A 23,825-nucleotide genomic window follows, 5' to 3' on the forward strand; every position below is an offset into this window, starting at 1 on the left:
CTGCTTTGGAACAGAGGAGGGTGGTTTTGTGCGAATTTTCAACCACTCAGAGCACTTCAATCAGGCGCGAGGTCAAAGAGTAATCTTACGTAGCAGGCGTCAAAAGACGTAAAGAGTCGCTAAAGTAATAAGTTATTATGAAGAAGAAACATGTAGGTAACATATTCTGTTTTAAATGCTTAAAAAGTGGTATTTCAAGGGGAACGGTAGGTCATATGTAATTCAATACAATACAAATAAGTAAAACATTGTTACACAACTTTGTCATATTTCCTAGAAATCTAATTAGCCTACATACAGTATTTAAACTTGTCTTCACTCTTTCCTCAATTGACAAATACAGTTTCTAAATTGCTTGCAGCCATCCATATCATTAGTAGGTTATGTAAGTACTTTCTTGGAATTTTCAGCAGGAACAGCTTCATAATAATGACCATAAAGTCAGAATTGACTGAAGAGTTAATTGACATTGGGAGAATTGTTGGCAATTTGTCTTTTCACTATAAAAAATACTTTTGATGAACAGCTTGTTATTCTATCATCAAAGGGTTTGTTTAATAAGATAATGTATGGGTATGTACAGTGTGAGGATGTGCTACCTATTTTTAGTCACAGTGTCCTTGTGGAACACGGTCATCCAGCTTAGCTCAATGCTAGGCATGGATCTCCACACTTGGATATGGGTGTAACAGCAGATTCCTTCACTAAGGCCATTGGCGTAGAACAAAGGACAGAGGGTGCGATCCAGGGGTAGGTACCACCCTCCCAATGTCTTAATGTTATGTCCACACCATACACCTAGGGTTACATCAGCCCCTCACCTACCCCCGCCACCAGCCCACCAATCCTCTCATCCTTTGAGCACCTTCTCCTTTAGCAGGTCCAATATGACCTGTCTTTCCTGGCTCTCCAGCTCGAACCTCCTCTCCCTCTCCTTCCTCTCCGCCCCCAGCCTCTCTCTCTCCAGAGTGATCTTACTCCTCTGGATCTCTAGCTCCTCCCTCCTCAGTGATAGCTCCTCCTCCCGCAGTCGTTGTTCCGCCTCCGAGCGCTTCTCCAGGAAGCTGAGGATCTCTGAGTAGGTCTGGCAGCAGCATTGGCAAGGCTGCTTGGCCATGGGCGCCGCCGAGACTAGCGAGAGCTCCGCCAGGTCCTCCTGCTCCTCCTCGGGCTCTGGGGTCATGGGGACTGAAGGGGGCAGGGAGGGGAGAGAATAGAGAGGGACATAGTTGAGATGGGGAGGATAAAGTCTAAAAAGGTCAACGTTTTTTGGTGATCATTACTTTGGTCTGTAGTCATTCTTAACATTTTTGCTGAGGAGCAAACATGTCACTGTGAGAGTCTCTTGAGTACAGACAGAGGTGGGGCAAGGGCAGGCCACCTAAAACAGGGGAATACTGTTTTAGGTGGGGCAAGGGCAGGGCATTCTAAAACAGGGGAATAGTGTTTTAGGTAGGGCATTCTAAAACAGGAGAATAGTGTTTTAGGTAGGGCATTCTAAAACAGGAGAATAGTGTTTTAGGTAGGGCATTCTAAAACAGGAGAATAGTGTTTTAGGTAGGGAATTCTAAAACAGGAGAATAGTGTTTTAGGTAGGGCATTCTAAAACAGGAGAATAGTGTTTTAGGTAGGGCATTCTAAAACAGGAGAATAGTGTTTTATGTAGGGCATTCTAAAACAGGAGAATAGTGTTTTATGTAGGGCATTCTAAAACAGGAGAATAGTGTTTTAGGTAGGGCATTCTAAAACAGGAGAATAGTGTTTTAGGTAGGGCATTCTAAAACAGGAGAATAGTGTTTTAGGTGGGGCATTCTAAAACAGGAGAATAGTGTTTTAGGTAGGGCATTCTAAAACAGGAGAATAGTGTTTTAGGTAGGGCATTCTAAAACAGGAGAATACTGTTTTAGGTAGGGCATTCTAAAACAGGAGAATACTGTTTTATGTGGGGCAAGGGCAGGGCATTCTAAAACAGGAGAATAGTGTTTTAGGTAGGGCATTCTAAAACAGGAGAATACTGTTTTATGTGGGGCAAGGGCAGGGCATTCTAAAACAGGAGAATACTGTTTTAGGTAGGGCATTCTAAAACAGGAGAATACTGTTTTATGTGGGGCATTCTAAAACAGGAGAATACTGTTTTATGTGGGGCAAGGGCAGGGCATTCTAAGCAATTGCAGGAGAACCACTGGTTTGGTCACAGTAGGGCTATAATAACAGTATTCTCTTCAGGTGTGTGTCCTATTTCCTTCCTCCCTTTGGATATGATCACAGATCTAAAAGTTATTCTCTCACCTCACAGATCTTAACAGACTTGGATGGGGTTCTTACCTTTGGGTTGTCCTGTTTGTGTGGAGATAATGATGGGTTTGTCCTGCTCTGGTAGACTAGCCAGCTCTTCCAGGGCTCGTTTCCTGAGTTCCTCATCCTGGTACTTACTCTCCCCGCTGGCCAGAAGACCCTTCTCTGCCTCCAGCTCCAACACCTCATGGAGTAGGTCTTCTTTCTGGGCATACAGCCTCTCTGTCCCAAACCTGAACACATACAGGCACATAAGCATGAACAGACACAGACACACAGGGTTGGGTATCAGCTTCTAATACATACCTCCTATTAAGCCTTGTGTAGACTCTTGTGTATGCATGTCTAATGTCAACTTCTGGCCAGTCTTGACCAACCTGCGTAGGCTGGGGAAGTCCTGCTTCTTGTAGTAGTCCAGCAGCAGCATGGTCCTCTCCCTGCAACGCCGGGCGTCCACCTCGAAGCTCTCGTCCTGCAGGGCAGCAGTAATGATCTCCCCGACACGGGCCCAGATACGACCCGACTCCTTGGAACAGAACGGGTTCTGAGCAATGACCTCACGGAGCAGCAGGATGTCGTGGCGGGCGGAGAATCGCACCTGTCGCTTGCGGGGAGTGGTGGAGGGGCCGGCGAGGGAGAAACCTGGGGAGAGGAAGGGGGACGGAAAAAGTGAGAGGCGATATCTAAGTCGTAGACTATTGGTATAGAATCCTCATATGACCTTTGCCAAGAGGTCTGGGCCTTAGTATACTTATCCTGTAACACTCGTTCAAGCTTCACTGACTGTTCCTCCTCAATTGCTACATCAGAAATTAGATAGACAATCCAGATGGTAAGGAAATAACTCCACTGGTAGGCCGCCTAGTTTATACAATCTTGATGCATAGGCTAGGAAGTTCAACATGATGTCTCATAGGGAGCTGCAAGATAAACTACTGGGCTGAATATAAGGGGTTCACATTGGTGAATGTTAGGGAAACATACCTGGGTTGTATACATTTTGGAAACCGATTCCGTTTAAGAAGGAAGCGTAAAGAAAACGGGTGGGGCTCTATTTGAATTTGTCCAAGAGAAGCTCTCGTTTGCGGTTTCCGTTTGGAGTAAACGGTTTTGTAACAGGGCGAAACGATGTGTAACAGAATAGGCTATAATGATTACAACCCTGGCAAAGTATTTAATCATAAACGTAATTTAACTGTGAACGGCCTGTAGGCTATTTGTTGACGATTGGGGATCAGCTGTCATACAAAGCAAAGCCGATATTATCACTTTCACTGTCAAAGCAAAAGCCGAAGCCCCCTATTTGCCTGGTGATGTAGGATAGTTGCTAAAATGCTTTGCCATTCCAGGCACAAGTGCAAGCAGCACGGCACGTCTACCCATGCAGAGGCAACACAGTTAGAATATTAAAGTATACATGTTGCATTGTTTATTATGGGCCAGCGCGCGCACAGGAAAATCACACGAGCCGCATAAAAATGACAAATGCTGGTTATGGATTTATGAACAATAAAATATGTAATGTCAGACGTAGCAGTTTATGTCGGGCTCACCACCGTTATTTGCCATCTCCACCACACGTTCCATATCTGCATATATCCGGGATCAGCTGATACACACAAAATGTTGAGGTCACAGTACACGTCCACTCACCAGTACCGGTTCCATTCTGACGTGTAACTCAACTTCTCTGGAAATCTGGCAAAACTGGCGAGTCGAAATTTGTGCAGGACCGCGGAGTGTCCACAAGATGGGGTCAAAGTACCGCGCGTAAAGTTTCTGGTATGTTCTGACAAGTGAAGTCAATTCCATCAGAGAAAAGGGTCTGGATGCTCTGTGCAATCCATGATACAAAACATATTCACTTGTAGCTACGACTTGGCATGGTAACAGGCAATCTGGAATACATGGTTGACCTACATACCATTGTTCTATTCTGCATCATTTTTGTTGACCTTAAACAGTCAGAGTGAGTGTCACTTCAAATGTCATAATTCACCCTCCAGGTCAAGAGCTACTGAAATGATGTGTTGAATAATTACATTTGAATATCATCATTATTCAGGTGGTCTCTTACCTCCCACCTTTTGACCCCATCCACCTCGCTTACTTACACACACACACGTCACTCTGTTCCCCTGCAACTCTCTCACATTTTAGTCATGTGACAGACGCTCTTAACCAGAGCGATTTACAGGAGCAATTAGGGTGAAGTGCCTTGCTCAAGGGCACATTGACCGATTTGTCACCTAGTTTGCCTGGAGATTCGAACAAGCAACCTTTCAGTTACTGGCCCAAGCAAGGCACTTATCTTGTCACAGTGACTTGGAGCTAATGAAATCTACTGAGGTATTGGACAGGCTTAATGTGCTGTGTATAACACATCACCATAATAGTTATGCAATAGTCATTATAATGGTCTCTTCCCCATCAGACCAGAGGGAGGCACACTCCTAAAATCACACATCTAGGTTGTATTCTAAATGGCACCCTATTCCCTATAAATAGTGCACTACTTTTGACCAGTACCCATCGGGCTCTGGTCAAAAGAAGTGCAAAAGTAAGGAATAGGGTGCCATTCAGGACACTTCGAGATGACCTACTTGACCAGTGTCTCATTGAAGAAGACAAACGTACATCTACACTAAGTGTACAAAACATTAGGAACACCTAATATTGAGTTACACCCCTTTTGCCGTCAGAACAGCCTCAATTCGTCAGGGCATGGACTACAAGGTGTCGAAAGCGTTCCACATGAATGTTGGCCCATTTTGACTCTAATGCTTCCCACGGTTGTGTCAAGTTTGCTGGATGTCCTTTCGGTGGTGGACCATTCTTAATACACATGTAAAACTGTTGAGCGTGAAAAACCCAGCAGCTCTGCAGTTCTTGACACACTCAAACTGGTGTGCCTGGTACCTACTACAATACCCATTCAAAGGCAGTTAAATCTTTTGTTTTACCTATTTACCCTCAGAATGGAACACGTACACAATCCATGTCTCAGTTGTCTCAAGGCTTAAAAATGATTCTTTAACCCGTCTCCTCTTCATTTAAACCAGCGATTTCCAACAGGTCGATCATAAGCTACCAGTAGCTCGTAACCCGTAAGCTACCAGTAGCTCGTAACCCGTAAGCTACCAGTAGCTCGTAACCCGTAAGCTACCAGTAGCTCGTAACCCGTAAGCTACCAGTAGCTCGTAACCCGTAAGCTACCAGTAGCTCGTAACCCGTAAGCTACCAGTAGCTCGTAACCCGTAAGCTACCAGTAGCTCGTAACCCACCTATGAGTAGCTCGCCAAACAAATCTGAAAGTACATGCAATTTTTTCGTGTTCCACCGCAAACTGTCATAAACAAATCTCACAAGTATCAGACCCCTCAAGCTCCCCGCTACTATTTAATCAACACAACTTGACATTATCCCACCCCTGGTTAGCCACTATTGGCTTAAAAAGCCAAACCTAACACAATATCTTCCAATTAATATTTCCAACAATATTGTGTCTGTCTGTCTGTGTGGTGTGCTCATGTGTCTATCACTCTGTGATAACCATCTTGTAGGTTGACAGAAATACTTTCTCCCAAAACCTTTTCAATGAATTAAGAATCTGACCCTTTTTTTTTAAACTTCCACCTATAATGACATACCCAAATCTGACTGCCTGTAGCTCAGGACCTGAAGCAAGGATATGCATATTCATCAAATCAAACTTTATTTGTCACATTTGTCCCGAATACAACAAGTGGAGACTTTTCCGTGAAATGCTTACTTACAAGCCCTTAACCGACAGTGCGGTTCAAGTAGACTCAAATAAGAAGTAATAATAAAGTCACACAATGTAAATAGTCCGGTGGCGATTTTATGAATTGTTCAGCAGTCTTATGGCTTGGGGGTAGAAGCTGTTGAGGAGCCTTTTGGTCCTAGACTTGGCACTCTGGTACAGCTTGCTGTGCGATAGCAGAGAGAACATTCTATAACTTGGGTGACGGGAGTCTCTGACTATTTTCTGGGCTTTCCTCTGTCACCGCCTATTGTATAGGTCCTGGATGGCAGGAAGCCTGGCCCCAGTGATGTACTGATTCCTTGATTCCATTTGAAAGGAAACACTTTGAAGTTTGTGGAAATGTGAAATTAATGTAGGAGAATATAACACATTAGATCTGGTAAAAGATAATACAAAGACAAAAACATGCGTTTGTTTTTTGTTCCATCTTCTTTGAAATGCAAGAGAAAGGCCAAGCTTTCTGCCCATATCAGGTATGTCTATGTCCTGGGAAATGTTATTGTTACTTACAACCTCATGCTAATCACATTAGCCTACATTAGCTCAACCGTTATCCTGTAGAGGTTAAATGTTAACTGCAAAGTAGACTTACCTGGCAAAAGTATATAATTTGTATCGATTATTCGTTAGTGGCAAACTTTGCCATGAAATGAGCAGCAGCAGTAGAGAACCACTGCTACACAAGCACTTTAGACGGCACATTCATCACAAAATGTGTTAGTGTTCTTCCAGACCCATTTGTGTTCCTTCTGATGTGATTTAAGCATTGACATGGACTCAGAACATCCAATTTGGTTGTTTCTCTATCAACAATTGTCATTTTAAGAGTGAAAAACAAAATCTAAATCCAGGAATAATTCAAACGAGAACCTTATTTGGGAAAAGATAAAACATAATTTGTAATAGAAATCACACATTTCACAGGGCCCCCCTTGGAATTGTTTATTAACCATTATTTTACCAGGTATACTGACAGAATCAAATCAAAGTTTATTTGTCACGTGCGCCGAATACAACAGGTATTCACCTTACAGTGAAATGCTTACTTACAGGCTCTAACCAATAGTGCGAAAAAAAGGTATGTGTGTGGGGGGGGGGGGGACACCGGTTAGTCAGGCTTATTGAGGTAGTATGTACATGTAGGTATGGTTAAGGTGACTATGCATATATTATGGACAGAGAGTAGCATTAGCGTAAAAATGACCTGGGGAAGAGTTGCATGGAGGAGTAGAGAAGAATGAGCAGCAAGCAACAACAACAACAAAATGTGTCGCTCGCGACATGTTAAACATTTTACAAGGAGCTCTCATGCTAGGAAAGGTTGGGTACCCCTGATCTACACTGATTGAAGTGGATTTAACAGGTGACATCAATAAGGGATCAGAGCTTTCACCTGGTCAGTCTATGTCATGGGAAGAGCATGCCTTCCTAATGTTTTTTTACACTCACGCTTCGATCACACCGACAGCATCATTGCATTTTGGTACACCCGAATTTCCAATGAAACGCTGCGTTTGCCTTGCAGCATTGCGTTGCAGAGCGTTCTGTGTGGTGCATACGTTGGATTTATCGAACGTATGCGTAGACGGATTGACAGAAATGGTAGCAGAAGGTGAATGTTGAACTTTTGTTGCGGCACATATCCAGATGATGCTGCGTACTATTTTTCCCAATGACGCCTGTCGGTGTATTCGAAGCGTTAGTGTACATGTTGCTTACTTCCTGCAAGGTCTGAGATAGTATTCATATTATCGCCTCTCTATCATACACCATCATCATAGACGCTAACTGGGCAAAGGCTACATTTGCATAGTACAAATGCTTTATACAGTACATGTATGAGTAGTCTGTGACTTGGTCTTCATAATCTAGTGGGATTTTGAACAAACCTTTGCCAATTGGCAATATGCTTTGTGTTACAGTAGATGTTAGTGTCCAATAACTTTATATTCCCACAGTAGAAAATTCTTTATACGCATACTATGCTATGAACAGTGTATTCTGTATGTATATGAGACGGTGGTAATTTAATTATGTCCATATAGGTTTTGACAAAGCCCTATATCACAGACATATTTGCTCACCCTAAGGCTGCATTTACACAGGCATCCTACTTCTGATCTTCATGACCAATCAGATCAGAGCTTTTGCTAATAATTGGGCAAAAGATCAGAATTGGGCTGCCTGTGTAAAAGCAGCCAAAGTGGCACGTGAAAAGTCTGACAGACATTAGTGTGCAATTCAGTGTAGTGTTGATGGGTGCCACACTTGGCTTTGTGCATAAATCTGTCACCTTTCAAACGCTGTGACAGCTCTATCTCAACGGCAGGCAGGCTTTTTCTATAGACTCTATGGCACAATAAAACTGTCACCGTAGTCCCCCCTTTTTGTCTAGCCAGCAGTTTATTAACCGTCTCTGGCTTGGCGAGCCACTGAGAGAATGTCAAATGTGGAATTCTCAATATCTTCAACGCAGATTGACCCCTTCAGTAGCAGGTTTCTTCAATCTTCTTGTGTTGGTCTGTCTGCACTGCACAAATCAAAAGTGTCATTTCAAACCAGGCGATCCAAGACTTTTGTTGAATTTACTTTTGAATGGTTTCATCAAGTTTTTTTTATGAATCAGCGAGAAGTAAATACTCTATGACATATCATTTGAATTCATGTTTAACCTCCCTTATCAGGGAGTCCTCATAGGTTTGTGTAACTGGTGGGACCAGGGGGCGGGGGGGTCCTCAGAGATGGGGCTGGGGGTCTACAATTTTAGTGGAGTACAATTTAAAAAATGACGTTCTCATGTGCAGCATCTTATCAGGCATAGAAACGTTTGGGCAAAAAAGTTGTGAGTGGAGATTTCTTGACCTTTCATATCTTTCTCAATAGCCTGAATGCAAATGGTAACCTCTCTTTTTTACTCTCTCTCTCTCTCTCTTCTATCTGCTTTACCTGTCAATTGGTCAGGCACAATGTCCTGTGAGAGTCTGTGGAGAGACGGAGGCTTCCTATAGCTTTTTCTGTCACAGTTTATACAGGTTCTCTCAGGAGACGACACAGAACCCCACCACGAGCGCACACACACACTCTCCGTTACTTTCTTTCTTTCCTTCTCTGGTACGGGAACTGTCTTCTCTCTGAACCTCTGTGTTTGTGAGGACCTGATGGAATGACGGAGGGAGTGGGAGAGAGGGGTGGAGAGAAAAGAGAGGAGGTAGAATAGAGATCATCTAGGACCTGTGTGCGTGTGTATGTGTGTGCATACATGTGTGTGTGTTTGCGTGTGCGCGCACATTAGGTAGACAAAATGAAAGCGAGAAAGAGAGAGAGAAAGAGGGGGGAAGGAGGGAGAGAGAGGAAGAGGGGGGGAAGGAGGGAGAGAGAGGAAAGTGTGTGAGAGGGAGGCGGGAGGACAATACAGAGATCCTAGATGCTCTCTATTCTACCCCCTCTCTCTGTCTCTCCCCACCCCCTCTCTTTTCTCTCCACCCCTCTCTCCCACTCCCTCTGTCATTCCATCAGGTCCTCACAAACACAGAAGTTCAGAGGGAAGACAGCTCCCCTACGAGAGAAGGAAAGATACAAAGAAACGGAGAAAGAGAGAAACAGTGAGGGGAATAAAAAGAAGAAGTGGTATTAACAGTGGAGGAGAGGAGAGCGAAGGAAGAGAGTGGTGGTTTTGGTGGGGGGTGGGTGGGTAGCGTTCACGGCTGCTCCGTCTCTCTCTCTCCTCCATCCCTCCGTCTCCGTCGCCGTGGGTTCACAGCTCTCCCTCTCCCTCCCCCCCTCCCTTGCTCCCTACCTCCCCCGCTCGCTGCTGCCGGGAGCCTCCGAGCTGCTGCGGCGGAGGTCGTCTCGGATGGAGTCGCCAAGAGACGTAGGAGGAGAGACGATGGAGCGCGGGGAGCGGGCCGAGCCTCTGACCGATGCCGAGCGGGAGATCATCCAGAACACCTGGGTACACGTCTACGAGAACTGCGAGGACGTGGGCGTGTCGGTCCTCATAAGGTATGTGGTCAGGTGGGGGGGGTCCTCATAGTGGTGGGGTTGTTGGTCTCCACAGTGATGGGGCTGTTGGTCGCCATTGTGGTGGGGCTGGAGGTCCTCCTCAGGCACACATAGGGCTGATGGTCCTCATTAAGTACGTGGGCTTAGAGTCCTCATAGTGTTGCGGCTGGTGGTCCTCATAAGGTATGTGGAGTATCAGGGGTCCTGATAAGGTACGTGGAGTATCAGGGGTCCTCATAAGGTTTGTGTAGCTGGTGGGACCGGGGGGGGGGGGGTCTACAATTTTAGTGGAGTACAATTTTAAAAAGTACGTTCTCATGTACAGCCTCTTATCAGTCATAGAAAAGTTTGGGCAAAAAATGTTGTGAGTGGAGGGTGATTGGGGTTAATTGGGACTAGACTTGACCAACATATAGACACAGATTTCTACTGATGTTTACTGCACCTGAGCACGGCTGGATGTTTGGTTTCCATAGATTTGTGCAGATTGGAGGGGGCTCATACATTTTTATGAAATCCCACAGCAGGCTCTGGAAAAGGCAGGGAGATTGAGTCCACACTGCACAGACCACATACACACAATTATGCTCTCATTCACTCACTTCTGTCCTCATTAAAAAGCTATTTCTCAGAAGCCCTCTTCATTCTACGGACTATTTTTGTAAGACACGATAATTGAGGGAGAGCACACGTTTCTGCTTAAATGTCCTCCTGTCTGAGGCAGACATTCCTGTTCTAGCTGTTCAGTTGGTGCTTTACACCTATTTCACATCTTTTACCTGTCACATCGTCACTCTAGACTTGAACCACCAGTTTAGCAGGTACCTTTCTGTGGCACCTCAATGACTGCTTATTATTCTTTATTTATTGAATTCTAATATTACAAGTTGTCTGTCACTTTGTTTGTATGTCTGTGTTGGTCTTAATGCTGAGGCTCTGCATCTGAAGAAAGAGTCGCTGTCTGACTGAGCTGGGATGCGTTTGACTTTTGTCTCAGTGTTGTCTCCGTGTTGTCTCAGTGTTGTCTCCGTGTTGTCTCAGTGTTGTCTCAGTGTTGTCTCAGTGTTCCACATGGAATGCCGAGAGGGCTCGTTAAAACAGACAGCGTGGCGTCGCTAAGGCAGTGATGTGCTCTGATTTTGGGTGGAAGCAACAAGATAGTCCCTTAGGGAAAGCTCTGAGGGCAGAGAGTGTGTAGAGTTGTCTCTTTCTCTCTCTCTCTGTGTGTGTGTGTGTGTGTGTGTGTGTGTGTGTGTGTGTGTGTGTGTGTGTGTGTGTGTGTGTGTGTGTGTGTGTGTGTGTGTGTGAGTGAGTACATACGTGCATGTGTGTGGCATTCTTATCTGTGGTTAACAGCAACAAGCTTTGGCACTTCACTGTCTCTCTCTCATTCTCCATATCTGTTCCTCTCTCTCCCTCACTTTCTTTCTCTCGCTTTTCTCAGTCTCCCTCCCATTCTCTATTCACTATGTCTCTTTCTGTCTATCTTTCATTTCTCTCTGTCCCTTGACATCAAGATCACAGGCTCTCTTGACATGCCCAGGCTTGAATGCTCTGCTGGGTCTGATGATCCTCCTGAGTGCAAAGCTTCTCATCTGCACCTACAGTACCAGTCAAAGTTTGGACACACCTACTCATTAAAGGGTTTTTCTTTATTTGTATTATTTTCTACATTGTAGAATAATAGTGAAGACATCAATAATAATAACACATGGAAATAACACACATGGAATCATGTAGTAACCAAACAAATATGTTATATTTGAAGGTAGCCACTTCAAGGTAGCCACCCTTTGCCTTGATGACAACTTTGCACACTCTTGGCATTCTCTCAACCAGCTTCATGAGGTAGTCACCTGGAATGCATTTCAATTAACAGGTGTGCCTTGTTAAAAGTTCATTTGTGGAATTTCTTTCCTTCTTAATGCATTTGAGCCAATCAGCTGTGTTGTGACAATGTAGTGGTGGTATACAGAAGATAGCCCTATTTGATAAAAGACCAAGTCCATATTATTGCAAGAACAGCTCAAATGAGCAAAGAGAAACAACAGTCAATCATTACTTTAAGACATGAAGGTCAGTCAATGTGTAAAATGTCAAGAACTTTTAGAGTTTCTTCAAGTGCAATCGCAAAAACCATCAAGCGCTATGATGAAACTGGCTCTCATGAGGACCACTACAGGAAAGAAAAACACAGAGTTACCTCTGCTGCAGAGGATAAGTTAATTAGGGTTACCAGCCTCAGAAATTGTAGCCCAAATATATGCTTCACAGAGTTCAAGTGACAGACACATCTCAACATCAACTGTTCAGAGGAGACTGCGTGAATCAGGCCTTCATGGTGACACTTTCTGTGATTTATTTAGAATTCAAGGCACACTTAACCAACATGGATACCACAGCATTCTGCAGCAATATGCCATCCCATCTGGTTTGCGCTTAGTGGGACTATCACTTGTTTTTCAACTGGACAATGACCTAACACACCTCCAGGCTGTGTAATGGCTATTTGACCAAGTAGGAGTGAGATGGAGTGCTGCATCAGATGACCTGGTCTCCACAATCACCCAACCTCAACCAATTGAGATGGTTTGGAATGAGTTCGACCGCAGAGTATGTGGGAACTCCTTTAAGACTTTTGGAAAAGCATTCCAGGTGAAGCTGGTTGAGAGAATGCCAAGCATGTGCAAAGTTGTCATCAAGGCAAAGGGTGGCTACCTTGAAGAATCTCAAATCATGTATACATTTTGATTTGTTGAACACTTTTTTGGGTTAGTACATGATTCCATATGTGTTATTTCATAGTTTGGATGTCTTCACTATTATTCTACAACGTAGAAAATAGTACAAATGAAGAAAAACCCTTGAATGAGAAGGTGTGTATGTCACACTCCCTAACATCCCTCTGTACCCACTAATTGGCCTGCTCCTATTAACAAGCAGATGGCCCGAGTAAGCAGGTCATCTGTGTGGAATGGATAATGGTCTAATAGCTATCCTGAAAACACGTTGAAGAGTGGATGGTTACTGCGTCAAAGCCTTCCACTTTCCAGTTGACTTCCATGGTTCGCCATGTGAACGCGTAGCTATTTGCATTTGTATCCTTCTGCTTGGATGGTCGGAAAGAATAGACAGGGACAATAGCCTGGGCTAATGTCATCATCAATGCGCACAAATGCAATTTCACCAATGAGGAGACCACCTCCGGCCATTTCGAGTACTGTACAAATGGCAGCTCAATGAAATCGCCAAACATCGAGCAATAGTATTGGGCTGTGACTGGATGCTTCTGATACTAGCATGATGGATACATCTCCAAAGTGGTCCATCTTGATGACCGAGGAGATGTGAGTTGATTTGATTTCACGGAGGTGCTTTGAATGACCATGAAGAGAAACCACCTCTCTGTGTCTAATGCTCGCACAGGTTTGTCAAGGTCGTTTTTCTCAGTACTCGAAGCGTGTTGCCTTCCCGAAAAGAACCCTTCAAGACTAATTAGAATGTGACTAACAAACCACTAATGGTGCTGCTTTGATGACTTCATTGAAATGCAGCGACAGGTTGGGGGAATTCAGTGTGAGAGCATCTTTGACACTCCAGACACTCCAATCTCACGCTCTGGTTCTGGTTGTGTTAGGCTTTCAGGGCAAATGTTTTAACAGTCTTGCATTATAGAGATGTAGAAATATACATGCAGATATAAAAGTGGATATACACCGTTTGTATATTTAACAGTATATTGCACAGTACTCTTGTACCTATAAAGGGTTCCCTGAAGAGGATTGGCAAGGTATATGAAAAGTCCTTTCCTCACACAGCTCTAAGGGACTTTCATGTTTATCTGCAAGGAACAACATGCTAGTGTTCCTTGTTGTTTCAAAGACAAAGTGAAGCAGCGACAGCTGGGAGAGCTTGGCTTGGGGACAGCTATGGGCAAGCAGGCGCCTCTTTAGCGTAGCATAGCATGTCACAGGATCTGCGGGGATGCAGTGTAGTGTAGTGTAGCGCTGCTGCCAGGGGCCAACGCTGAATAACTAAACCCTCGTACCCAGTCAGCCGCACTGGTGTAAAGCAACTACACGAGTCAAATTGGGTCAGGGGTGAAACAAAATGAGAGTGTATGTGTGTGTGTGTGTGTGTGTGTGTTTCAATTATTCATTTGTTTACATATACAGCATGCTGTGCTTTCACCAGAAAGGGTGAGAGCAGAGTCAAAAATCTAAAAATATCCCCCACATATCTCCCTGTACGAGCAGTGCACCGCTTTGTAAGCTTGTGGAAACTTCATTATAGTCTTGTCGGCAAAAATACACAGCCGCTAATTGAGGTGCCCCGACGTGGTCAGTCTCAGCGGTGGGGACGTAAAAACTGTAGACCTTCAATCATAACAGAGCTGGGCGATTCCCATTCTCTCAGCTTACATCTCATAGGGTGGTTGGAGAAATGGGCTTTACTGTATGGCCCTAAATAATAACGTGCAGTTCAAATAGTCCATAGACGGCATACACATTAGTCATAGTACCCTCTGTGCGAAGTCCACTAATCCTCAGAGAGGTGCTCTTCCTTTTGAAGTTCCATTATTTTCCATTCAGGAATAGTGTGTAGTTCTGCAGGATATAGAGTATCTGTGACTAGGGAGGGAAGGACTTGACAAAAGCACTTTGTGACATACAAGGCTGGTATCTACTGTCACTTTTGTAGATGACAAAGCAGTCACAGGACATTGAGTTTTTTATTTTTTTCATCTTTCATCGCTGTGTATGGCAGGTATTGTTATGTGGCTCATAATCAATGCCAAAGCATTCAGGCAGAGGAAACCTCCTACGCACAGTCACTGCGGGTGAATTGCTCCGAGAGGAACATCGACTGCCACCCGTCTCGCTCCTCCGGTCCCCAGCAGGACCTGCCTCTAATTACACTCAAAGAAACGTAAATATCTTAATGCTCCTCGCCTCATCAGCACCACTTTACCGCTCCCGCCTGTCAATCACCCCGCGTTGCGTGTTGTTGGCGCCCGGAGCAGATTCTCCAAGGCTCCAAATAGACGCCAGAAGTCATGACAAGCACACTCCACTCGCAGGACGTAAACACTCCACTCGCAGGACGTAAACACTCCACTTGCAGGACATAAACACTCCACTCGCAGGACGTAAACACTCCACTCGCAGGACGTAAACACTCCACTTGCAGGACGTAAAAACTCCACTCGCAGGACGTAAACACTCCACTCGCAGGACGTAAACACTCCACTCGCAGGACGTAAACACTCCACTCGCAGGACGTCAAAGAGACTTGAGTCGTAAGCCCAAGTCGTGACAAGTGATAAGTAAACCCAATCACCTAGGTGCAGATGGGGCTATGTTAACGAGGCTGATTACAACTTGAGGCACATTGTGCACTTTGAAAACTTTGGGTAGTTTTCATTAGCTCTAGGTCACACATTACAATGAGCGATAATGTCTCTGGAAATGTTTTATTAACTCGCGTGACTTTATGGCCACAGGGCGTCCCATTCAATGACCAGATTCAGAAATCTTCACGCTTGAACGCTTCGATCAAATGTTATGAAGCGTACATATTCCCCACTAGTACCGATTCCAGTCATTCCAGTGACTTTTGCCGAGGGTATTAACTGACATATTATTCATCCTTCATTTGTGCACTGACATCATTTGATTGCCTGTAGGCATGTTGATATCTTCTGCTTTGCTCTGTGTGGATGATGAGGACATTCAAATAAGAGTGTTATTGTCTTACTAGAATATCATTGACCTGGAACAACTGAAACCAGCATGGATGATATCCACGTAAGCTGTGCTTGTACCACCATGGCTCTGTACAAACTCTAACCCTGGGTCTTTTGCCCCCAAGTTTCTTGGACTTCCCCTGATATTGTTTGATTGCACGGTCGTTCTGTGGGTATTATGATATTATGAGTACACTAACTTCTACCCAGAGCCATAGATACACCGTGTCACTAGAAGTTTCAGGAAAATCACAGAGTAAGAATGTTATTGCTCTTCTGTCCTCCAGGTTCTTTGTGAACTTCCCATCGGCCAAGCAGTACTTCAGCCAGTTTCAGGACATGGATGACCCAGAGGAGATGGAGCGCAGTGTCCAGCTGAGGCACCACGCCCGCCGGGTGATGAGCGCCATCAACACGGTGGTGGAGAACCTCCACGACCCAGAGAAAGTGTCCTCTGTTCTGGCTCTGGTGGGCAAGGCGCATGCTGTCAAACACAAGGTGGAGCCTATGTACTTTAAGGTGAGGGCGTGGCTTGTTTGTGTTAATGGTCCCCAATAACCCACTGAAAGGTTTCGAGTGGAGAGGACGGAAGTTGCGTTGCTCTCTGTTTCTCTGTTTGAGGCCAACTGGAAAGGCTTTGAGGGTGTTTTTTTAGATGGGTTTGCTCTCCTCCATTTTAACTCCTCTCTCTTTCTTCATCTACCAATTTTTATTTTTACTTACATCTTGCCATCCTCTTCCTCTCACTTTTTTCCTCATTGTTTATCTCACTTCCTCCCTTTCTCCATCTCTCAGATCCTGTGTGGTGTAATGCTGGAGGTGTTGTCGGAGGACTTCCCAGAGTTCTTCACGGCAGAAGTGCAAATGGTGTGGACCAAACTGATGGGGGCGGTGTACTGGCATGTGACGGGCGCCTACACAGAGGTTGGCTGGGTGCAGCTCTCCAGCTCGGCAGTGTGAGGGGCGATAGCAGGGGAGTGCAGGGCTGTGACGGTCTGTACGGATCCTGAAGGGGAAGTTTGGTCTCTGTAATGCCCCTGTCCAGGGATGGAGGAAGGTGATTTTTAGGGCTGAGACTGTTCATAGAATATCTTGTTGTGTTCAACTTTTGGGGGAGTCGTTCCCCTCTCCCTGTTGACTCATTGTGTGTACTTTACTGTATAGCCCCTGAGGTGTTGTCTGTATAGCTCCTGGGATGTTGTCTGTATAGCGTACAGTAAGTGAGTGTGTGTATTCTCTTATGCCCTCATTCAACACTCATTGTAGTATTGTAAATCTTCAATGTTTTCAAGGGAACTAAGTGCTCCATTTTAGGGAGTTTTGTTGCTCACTGAAAGTATGCCACTTTGGATTCCCAAATACACCCTGTATCTTTCCATGCCCATCTCATGCACTATGCAAACACACCCATCTGCTAACATTTGCTAACACCCTGTCCATACGGCAATTGGCTATTTTAAACAGTTTCAAAGTGATGGGATAGAGCCACAGGCTGACAGACCATTGTTAGAGTATCATCTCCTCTTTATAAGCATGCATGCACGCACGAGCACACACACACAATCACACACATACACTGCTCTGCCGACTTTGACCACCCGTATGCTAATATTTACAGAGCATTTACTTGGTTTACATTTCCTCATTAAGAAACTGACTCCGGAGGTCTCTGAAATACAACGGACCCTTTGAAGTAGCATCAGTATATCTTTTACCTCTGAACCACTGAGGTAAGAAAAAATATTCATATCGACCAAATCTAATATACTAAGCACTCTACAACCCTACCAAGAGGTCTAGACACTTTGGTACAGTTTAAACCATGTTGGGTTGGCATGTACAATACGATGACACAAGTTGGAGCCCTGCTCCCGACTTTTCCCTGAATACACTACAAATGGATTTTGAATGTCACTTTAGATCCAATCTCCTCTGTGTCTCTGATGGTAACTCCTGCACTCTGGTCCCTCTCGGCTTTGTCATTTACCATTAATGAGGAAGTAATGGGGCTCCGCTCTTCCTCTTCTGGTCATTCATCAAATATCTCCCCTACTCTCTCATCCTTTTTTTCCCCTGGCCAAATTCTGAGAGAAATCATCCCTCTATCTGCTTTGCTACCATGGCTACTTGGCTAATAATATAGTTCTACTCATATTCTACTGCCTTCTCCTTTGTTGTTCCTTTGGAGGCCAGCAGTAATGTTACGAGATGAAGGATATACAGTAGGCTTACATGGCTGATAATTAACTGACACAGGAAGTTGAGCTAACACAACATGACAAACTCATTCAGCAAGAGACAAGTGGCTGTAGATGAGAGGAAATGAGGTGGATTACTGTAGAAGTCGTTGTATATAATAAATGCTCTCTCCCATTACACCTACAGTACAATACAGGCACCAGTCTCACACTGTTAGCAAAACATTTGACTTCAGATCTTGAGTACAACCCCGTTAGAGGGCAGGCTCCTCTGTTCCTCCGAGTAGCTCGGGATGGAGGAGTATTTGTGTTAGGCCTGAGTCACCCCGACAGGTTGTTTTATTAAACCCTTGTCACCCATAATTCACAAAATGGCTACATCATCTTTTTTCTCCCTTCAGCTATAAGCTCGTACCCTCCATCTGCAGAGTTTTCCTCCCTGACAGTCTCTCGTGAACACACACACACACAAACACACACACACTTAAGCATATGTAGACATCATATACTACATCTGGGACTTCTTGTTGTGATTTTCTTTTTTTGTCAGTCAGTTTTAAAGCTTGGACTTTATATTTTTCTAAATATAGAAAACAAAATGATTATCTGTATATGTATTTGGAATACTGTGTATGACTGAGATTATATACATTTGTTGACTGGGGGAGTGGGAGTGGTTTTGTGCTGTTTTAGCATGTTTGCACAGCCTACTACAGACGTGTACCTTTGCAGACCTGTGGAAATGAACTATCAATGACTATCAATAAAGTGATAATTACCTACACTTGTTTCAGAGGGGTGACCTGTCTTTTAATGTGTGATACTGTAGGTTTTATGTATTTGAATGTGTCTGGAATATATCTACCAAGAGTGTACAGTTGAAGTCGGAAGTTTACATACACCTTTGCCAAATACATTTAAACTCAGTTTTTCACAATTCCTGACATTTAATCCAAGTAAAAAGTCCCTGTCTTAGGTCAGTTAGGATCACCACTTTATTTTAAGAATGTGAAATGTCAGAATAATAGTAGAGAGAATTATTTATTTCAGCTTTTATTTCTTTCATCATATTCCCAGTGGGTCAGAAGTTACTATACACTCAATTAGTATTTGGTAGCATTGCCTTTAAATTGTTTAACTTGGGTCCAACGTTTCGGGTAGCCTTCCACAAGCTTCCCACAATAAGTTGGGTGAATTTTGGTCCATTACTCCTGACAGAGCTGGTGTAACCGAGTCAGGTTTGTAGGCCTCCTTGCTCGCACATGCTTTCTCAGTTCTGCCCACACATTTTCTATAGGATTGAGGTTAAGGTTTTGTAATGGCCACTCCAATACCTTCACTTTGTTGTCCTTAAGCCATTTTGCCACAACTTTGGAAGTATGCTTGGGGTCATTGTCCATTTGGAAGACCCATTTGCGACCAAGCTTTAACTTCCTGACTGATGTCTTGAGATGTTGCTTCAATATATCCACATAATTTTCCTCCCTCATGATGCCATCTATTTTGTGAAGTGCACCAGTCCCTCCTGCAGCAAAGCACCCCCACAACATGTTGCTGCCACCCCCGTGCTTCACGGTTGGGATAGTGTTCTTCGGCTTGCAAGCCTCCCCCTTTTTCCTCCAAACATAACGATGTTCATTATTGCCAAACAGTTATATTTTTGTTTCATCAGACCAGAGAACATTTCTCCAAAAAGTACAATCTTTGTCCCCATGTGCAGTTGCAAACTGTAGTCTGGCTTTTTATGGCGGTTTTGGAGCAGTGGCTTCTTCCTTGCTGAGCAGCTTTTCAAGTTATGTTGATATAGGTCTCGTTTTACTGTGAATATAGATACTTTTGTGCCTGTTTCCTCCAGCATCTTCACAAGGTCCTTTGCTGTTGTTCTGGGATTGATTTGCACTTTTCGCACCAAAGTAAGTTAATCTCTAGGAGACAGAACGTGTCTCCTTCCTGAGTATGACAGCTGCGTGGTCCCATGGTGTTTATACTTGCGTACTATTGTTTGTACAGATGAACGTGGTACCTCCAGGCGTTTGGAAATTGCTCCCAAGGATGAACCAGACTTGTGGAGGTCTACAATGATTATTTTTTTATACTTCTGACCCACTGAAATTGTTATACAGTGAGTTATAAGTGAAATAATCTGTCTGTGAACAATTGTTGGAAAAATTACTTGTGTCATGCACAAAGTAGATGTCCTAACAGACATGCCAAAACTATAGTTTTTTATCAAGAAATCTGTGGAGTGGTTGAAAAACTAGTTTTAATGACAGCAATTTAAATGTATGTAAACTTCCGACTTCAACTGTATATATTGACTTTCAAATCAAACATTATTTGTCACATTCGCCGAATACAACAAGTGTAGACTTTACCGTGAAAGGCTTACTTACAATCTCTTAACCCAACAGTGCAGTTCAAGAAGAGTTAAGAAAATATTTACCAAGTAGACTCAAATAAAAAGTAATAAATAAAAGTAACTCAATAAGAATAACAATAATGAGGTTATATATAGGGGGCACCGGTACCGAGTCTCTGACAATTTTATGGGCATTCTGACACAGCCTATTGTATAGGTCCTGGATGGCAGGAAGCTTGGCCCCAGTGATGCCGAGCAGTTGCCATGCCAGGCGGTGATGCAACCGGTCAGGATGCTCTTGATGGTGCAGCTGTAGAGGATCTGGGGACCCATGCCAAATCTTTTCAGTCTTCTGAGGTGAAAAAGGTTTTGTCATGCCCTCTTCACGACTGCCTTGGTACATTTGGACCATGATAGTTCGTTGGTGATGTGGACACCAAGGAACTTGAAACTCTCGACCGGCTCCACTACAGCCCCGTCGATGTTAAAGTGGGCCTCTTCGGCGCGCCTTTTCCCGTAGTCCATGATCAATTCCTTTGTCTTGCTCACATTGAGGGAGAGGTTGTTGTCCTGGCACCACACTGCCAGTTCTCTGACCTCCTCCCTTTAGGCCATCTCATCGTAGTCGGTGATCAGGCCTACCACTGTTGTGTCTTCAGCAGTCGTGGGCAAACATGGAATACAGGAGAGTACATACCCCTGAGGGGCCCCAGTGTTAAGGATCAGCGTGGCAGACATGTTGTTGCCTACTCTTACCACCTGGGGGCGGCCCATGAAGAAGTCCAGGATCCAGTTGCAGAAGAAGGTGTTCTGTCCCAGAGTCCTTAGCTTAGTGATGAGCTTCTTGGGCACTATGGTGTTGAACGCTGAGCTATAGTCAATTAACAGCATTCTCACACAGGTGTTCCTTTTGTCCAGGTGAGAAAGGGCAGTGTGGAGTGTGATTGAGATTGCGTCATCTATGGATCTGTTGGGGCGGTATGAGAATTGGAGTGGGTCTAGTGTGTCTGGGAGGATGCTGTTGATGTGAGCCATGACCAGCCTTTCAAAGCACTTCATGGCTACTGACGTGAGTGCCATGAGGCGGTAATCATTTAGGCAGGTTACCTTCACTTCCTTGGGCACAGGGGCTATGGTGGTCTGCTTGAAACATGTAGGTATTACAGACTCGGTCAGGGAGAGGTTGAAAATGTCAGTGAAGACACTTGACAGTTGGTCCGCACATGCTTTGAGTACACATCCTGGTAATCCATCTGGCCCAGCGGATTTGTAAATGTTGACCTGTTTAAAGGTTTTGTTCACATTGGCTACCGAGAGCGCTATCACACAGTCATCCAGAACAGCTGGTGCTCTCATGCATGCTTTAGTGTTTCTTGCCTTGAAGCGAGCATAAAAGGCATTTAGCTTGTCTGGTAGGCTCGCGTCACTGGGCAGCTCGCATTTAGGTTTCCCTGTGTAATCCGTAATAGTTTTCACGCCCTCTAACATCCAACGAGCATTAGAGCCGGTGTAGTAGGATTCAATCTTAATCCTCTATTGACACTTTGCTTGTTTGAAGGCATAGCGGGATTTCTTATAAGCATCCGGAGTAGTCTCCCGCTCCTTGAAAGCGATGAGGCCTGTAATCAATGGCTTCTGGTTGGGATATGTACGTACAGCCACTGTGGGGACGACGTCGTCGATGCACTTATTGATGAAGCCGATGACTGAGGTGGTGTACTCCTCAATGGCATTGGATGAATCACGGAAAATATTCCAGTCTGTGCGAGCAAAACACTCCTGTAGTGTAGCAGCCGCGGTATCTGACCACTTCCAAGTCACTGGTACTTCCTGTTTTAGTTTTTGCTTGTAAGCAGAAATCAGGAGGATATAACTATGGTTAGATTTTCCAAATGGAGGGCGGGGAGAGCATTGTATGCATCTCTGTGTGTGGAGTAAAGGCGGTCTAGGATTTATTTTCTCTGGTTGCACATGTGACATGCTGGTAAAAATTTGGTAAACTAATTTAAGTTTGCCTGCATTAAAGTCCCTGGCCACTAGGAGCGCCACTTCTGGGTGAGCATTTTCTTCTTTGCTTATGGCCTTATAGAGTTGGTTGAGAGCGGTCTTAGTGCCAGCTTCGTTCTGTGGTGGTAAATAGATGGCTACGAATAATATAGATGAGAACTCTCTTGGTAGATAGTGTGGTCTACAGCTTATCATAAGGTACTCCACCTCAGGTGAGCAATACCTCGAGACTTCTTTAATATTAGACATTGCGCACCAGCTGTTATTGACAAATAGACACACCACCCACCCCTCGTCTTACCAGAGGTAGCGTCTCTGTTCTGACAATGCATGGAAAATCCCACTAGCTCTATATCGTTCATATCGTTGTTCAGCCAAGTCTCGGTGAAACATAAGATGTTACAGTTTTTGATGTCCTGTTGGTAGGATAATCTTAATTGTAGGTCATCTATTTTATTTTCCAATGATTGCACGTTAGCAAAAAGAACGATGTCAGTGGCAGTTTACTTGCTCGCCTACGGATTCTCAGAAGGCAGCCCGATCTGCGGCCCCTTTTCCTGTGTCTTTTCTTCACGCAAAAGGCGTGGATCTGGGCCTGTTCCAGTGAAAGCAGGATATCCTTCTCATCTGACTCTTTAAAGCATAAAGTTTATTCCAGTCCGCGGTGAGTAATCGCTGTTCTGATATCCAGAAGTTGTTTTCGTCATAAGAGACGGTAGCAGTAACATTATATACACAATAAAAATGAAGAAAATAGCCCAATTGGTTGGGAGAATATAAAACGTCAACCATGTTCTTCGGCGCCATCTTCCAAGACTGTGCAGCCTTTCCTATGAGTTTGTCAATTCTACTCAGTTCTCTATTCTCTTCTCTTAGAGCGCCAGTCTAAGAGAAGTAGCCTTCTACAGATGCACAATCGAGAGCATCCTGGCGGGCTGTATCATCAAGGACATCAACCACCCGAACCACTGCCTGTTCACCCCGCTATCATCCAGAAGGCGAGGTCAGTACAGGTGCATCAAAGCTGGGACCGAGAGACTGAAAAACAGCTTCTATCTCAAGGCCATCAGACTGTTAAACAGCCAACACACTGTCATTGACACTGACCCAACTCCAGCCACTTTAATAATGGGAATTGATGGGAAATGATGTAAATATATCACTAGCCACTTTAAACAATGCTACCTTATATAATGTTACTTACCCTACATTATTCATCTCATATGCATACGTATATACTGTACTCTAGATCATCGACTGCATCCTTATGTCACTAGCCACTTTAACTATGCCACTTTGTTTACTTTGTCTACATACTCATCTCATATGTATATACTGTACTCGATACCATCTACTGTATGCTGCTCTGTACCATCACTCATTCATATATCCTTATGTACATATTCCTTATCCCCTTACACTGTGTATAAG

At 44.3% G+C, this 23,825-nt stretch overlaps 2 protein-coding genes across 2 annotated transcripts; one reads left to right on the forward strand and one right to left on the reverse strand.

Moving 5' to 3' along the window:
- Nucleotides 1-202: 202 nt before the first annotated feature.
- On the reverse strand, nucleotides 203-3,964 carry si:dkey-45d16.4 (scaffold attachment factor B1). Its single transcript, XM_029682162.2, has 4 exons — nucleotides 3,849-3,964; nucleotides 2,673-2,937; nucleotides 2,326-2,528; nucleotides 203-1,188 (listed from the first exon to the last, which is right to left on the reverse strand). Exons 1-4 carry the CDS (start codon nucleotides 3,880-3,882, stop codon nucleotides 851-853), a joined length of 840 nt encoding a protein of 279 aa, XP_029538022.1. The 5' UTR covers nucleotides 3,883-3,964; the 3' UTR covers nucleotides 203-850.
- Nucleotides 3,965-9,554: 5,590 nt separating this feature from the next.
- Nucleotides 9,555-18,812, forward strand: cygb2 (cytoglobin 2). The gene is made up of 3 exons (XM_029682163.2): nucleotides 9,555-10,084; nucleotides 16,118-16,349; nucleotides 16,626-18,812. Exons 1-3 carry the CDS (start codon nucleotides 9,936-9,938, stop codon nucleotides 16,788-16,790), a joined length of 546 nt encoding a protein of 181 aa, XP_029538023.1. The 5' UTR covers nucleotides 9,555-9,935; the 3' UTR covers nucleotides 16,791-18,812.
- The last annotated feature ends 5,013 nt before the right edge of the window (nucleotides 18,813-23,825 follow it).

The sequence above is a fragment of the Oncorhynchus nerka genome, linkage group LG15 (genome assembly GCF_034236695.1).
Source record: "Oncorhynchus nerka isolate Pitt River linkage group LG15, Oner_Uvic_2.0, whole genome shotgun sequence".
Classification (NCBI taxonomy): Eukaryota; Metazoa; Chordata; class Actinopteri; order Salmoniformes; family Salmonidae; genus Oncorhynchus; species Oncorhynchus nerka.

Excerpts from the sequence above, each read along its gene's own strand:
- cygb2 (XM_029682163.2), top strand. The coding sequence starts at position 9,936 with ATGGAGTCGCCAAGAGACGTAGGAGGAGAGACGATGGAGCGCGGGGAG. Across the intron at positions 10,085-16,117 it reads GGCGTGTCGGTCCTCATAAG|GTTCTTTGTGAACTTCCCAT; the intron begins GTATGTGGTCAG and ends TCTGTCCTCCAG. Across the intron at positions 16,350-16,625 it reads TGGAGCCTATGTACTTTAAG|ATCCTGTGTGGTGTAATGCT; the intron begins GTGAGGGCGTGG and ends TCCATCTCTCAG.
- si:dkey-45d16.4 (XM_029682162.2), bottom strand. The coding sequence starts at position 3,882 with ATGGAACGTGTGGTGGAGATGGCAAATAACGGTG. Across the intron at positions 2,529-2,672 it reads GACTTCCCCAGCCTACGCAG|GTTTGGGACAGAGAGGCTGT; the intron begins GTTGGTCAAGAC and ends GTATGTGTTCAG. Across the intron at positions 1,189-2,325 it reads ACAAACAGGACAACCCAAAG|TCCCCATGACCCCAGAGCCC; the intron begins GTAAGAACCCCA and ends TGCCCCCTTCAG.